The sequence below is a fragment of the Pagrus major genome, chromosome 9 (assembly GCF_040436345.1).
Source record: "Pagrus major chromosome 9, Pma_NU_1.0".
Classification (NCBI taxonomy): Eukaryota; Metazoa; Chordata; class Actinopteri; order Spariformes; family Sparidae; genus Pagrus; species Pagrus major.
Window position 1 is genome coordinate 6,177,968 of NC_133223.1, and position 1,860 is coordinate 6,179,827.

General features: G+C 41.6%; 1 protein-coding gene across 1 annotated transcript; it reads right to left on the bottom strand.

Moving 5' to 3' along the window:
- Window positions 1–470: 470 nt before the first annotated feature.
- LOC141002462 (trace amine-associated receptor 8a-like) lies at window positions 471–1,604 on the bottom strand. Its single transcript, XM_073473803.1, has 2 exons — window positions 1,432–1,604; window positions 471–1,287 (listed from the first exon to the last, which is right to left on the bottom strand). The coding sequence occupies exons 1-2, from the start codon at window positions 1,602–1,604 to the stop codon at window positions 471–473; spliced, it is 990 nt and encodes a 329-aa protein (XP_073329904.1).
- Between the last annotated feature and the right edge of the window lie 256 nt (window positions 1,605–1,860).

The window sequence follows — 1,860 nt, forward strand, 5'->3', positions numbered from 1 at the left end:
CCTTATCTGTCTTCCCCCCTGCCTTCTCCCTCACCTGCTCTTTCCCTGTGTGTGTGTCTGTGTCTTTGGGTGTGGCAACGGAGAGGCACTCCTGCAGATCATCAGCTCATCAACCTCAGCTGTATCATCCCGGTCTCTTGTCTACTCTGGTGCCAGATTGTTCCACTGTTTTGTTTTCCTGCAAATGTTTTGTCTTTGTCTCTTTGTTTTCCATAAAAAACACATGTAAAGTTTGTGCTTGTAAATATGGCTCAAAAGCATAAAATATTATATATTTTTTTACTTCCATGAGCAGAGGCTCATGGAGACTGAATCATCACTATTACGACATATTTCTGACACTTTTGTAATTCACTCAGTCAACAACATGAATCAAATACCTATTTTCTCTGTATAGAAAATACAGAAATTACATATTAGTTACATAACATTGCTGGTGTGTCGGCCTCTTTATACATCAAATTCTCTCGCTACAGCATGTTGATTTCACATGAGTCAACCTGCAGAATCCTGAGTGTAACAATGAGTTTGATGGATTTTCTGAACCAGGTGTAGAAAAAGGCGTAGATCAGAGGATTTAAACAGGAGTTAAAATAGAACAGACATATTACAAAGGCAGCAGCCACAGCATTGAGCATGGTGTCCTGGCCTGTAAGTGCAACACAAAAGTATGGGCAGACACATATTAAAAACACAACTACAACAACACCAAGAGCAGTGGCTGCTTTCAACTCAGATTTCTTAGCAATTACTTTCCCTGAACAATGAAGAGTGACAGCTGCAATATGAGACCGCATGGCACGAGCCTGAGACACAGCCACAACAAATACTCTCATGTACAGAATGACAATGACAGTGACAGGACCAATAAAGGACAAAAAAAGATCAACATGTACTGCAACATGATCAATAACAATCACACATTGTCCAATACAGGAGTTATACCTGCCTGGTTGTTTCAGGTTATCTTTCAACAGCAGACTGTGAGAGAGAGCAGAAAACATCCAACACAGACAAACACAGACTTGAACTCTTTTTTGAGTGACTTTAGTGGGGTAATGTAAAGGATCACAAATAGCAACATAGCGGTCAACAGATATGAGCACCATGGTTCCTATTGAGGCAGAGGTAATAATATAATTCAAAAGATAATACACAGTACACATGAGGTCACCGAGGAACCAGCAGCCGTCTACGAGGACAATTTGAAAGATCATGAGGAGGCCCACAAAGAAATCTGAGGTGGCCAGAGAAAGAAGGAGGAGGTTGGCAGGGGTGTGAAGTTGCCTGGGGAGATAAGAGAGCAAAATAATGTCAATATCTGTATCATTCCAGCTGATAAAAGCCATTATAGAAACATAGAAACATGGGTTACACAGATTTCACTATTTCTTTCGTTGAGGCATAAATCAGTGAAAAATATTTGCCTACTTGAAGTGTGAGATGGAGATGATCACCAGCAGATTGAGAGCCACAGTGAGCAGAGAGATGGAGGACAGAATGATGTAAGTGAGCATGGATACAGAGTGAGGACGCTGAGTCTTCCTGCAGGAGGAGTTGAGGAGTTCTGGAAAGCAGAGTTCAACTTCATCAAGAGTTTTCATCGTCAGAATGAGGAGACGAGATGCTGCTCGATCTTTCAAGTGTCTGCCTGAAGCTCTGTCATACAACTGATTTATGATGTCTGATATCTTACTCCACATCCCTCCTCCCTTTTTCCCTCTGGGGACATTTTTTTTTAAACAAGCAGTGACTGAACTTCTCACTGCTTTAATTACATCATCTATCTTCAATACGCTAAGTCCGAACCTAGCCACCCTTGGCCACCACCTGAAAATACTCTTTCCAGGTCAGCAGTTC

Bases quoted from the DNA above. Each gene is read 5' to 3' on its own strand.
- LOC141002462 (XM_073473803.1), bottom strand. From the start codon at position 1,604: ATGAAAACTCTTGATGAAGTTGAACTCTGCTTTCCAGAACTCCTCAAC. The intron at 1,288-1,431 runs GTAGGCAAATAT...TTATCTCCCCAG, and splicing joins ATCTCCATCTCACACTTCAA to GCAACTTCACACCCCTGCCA.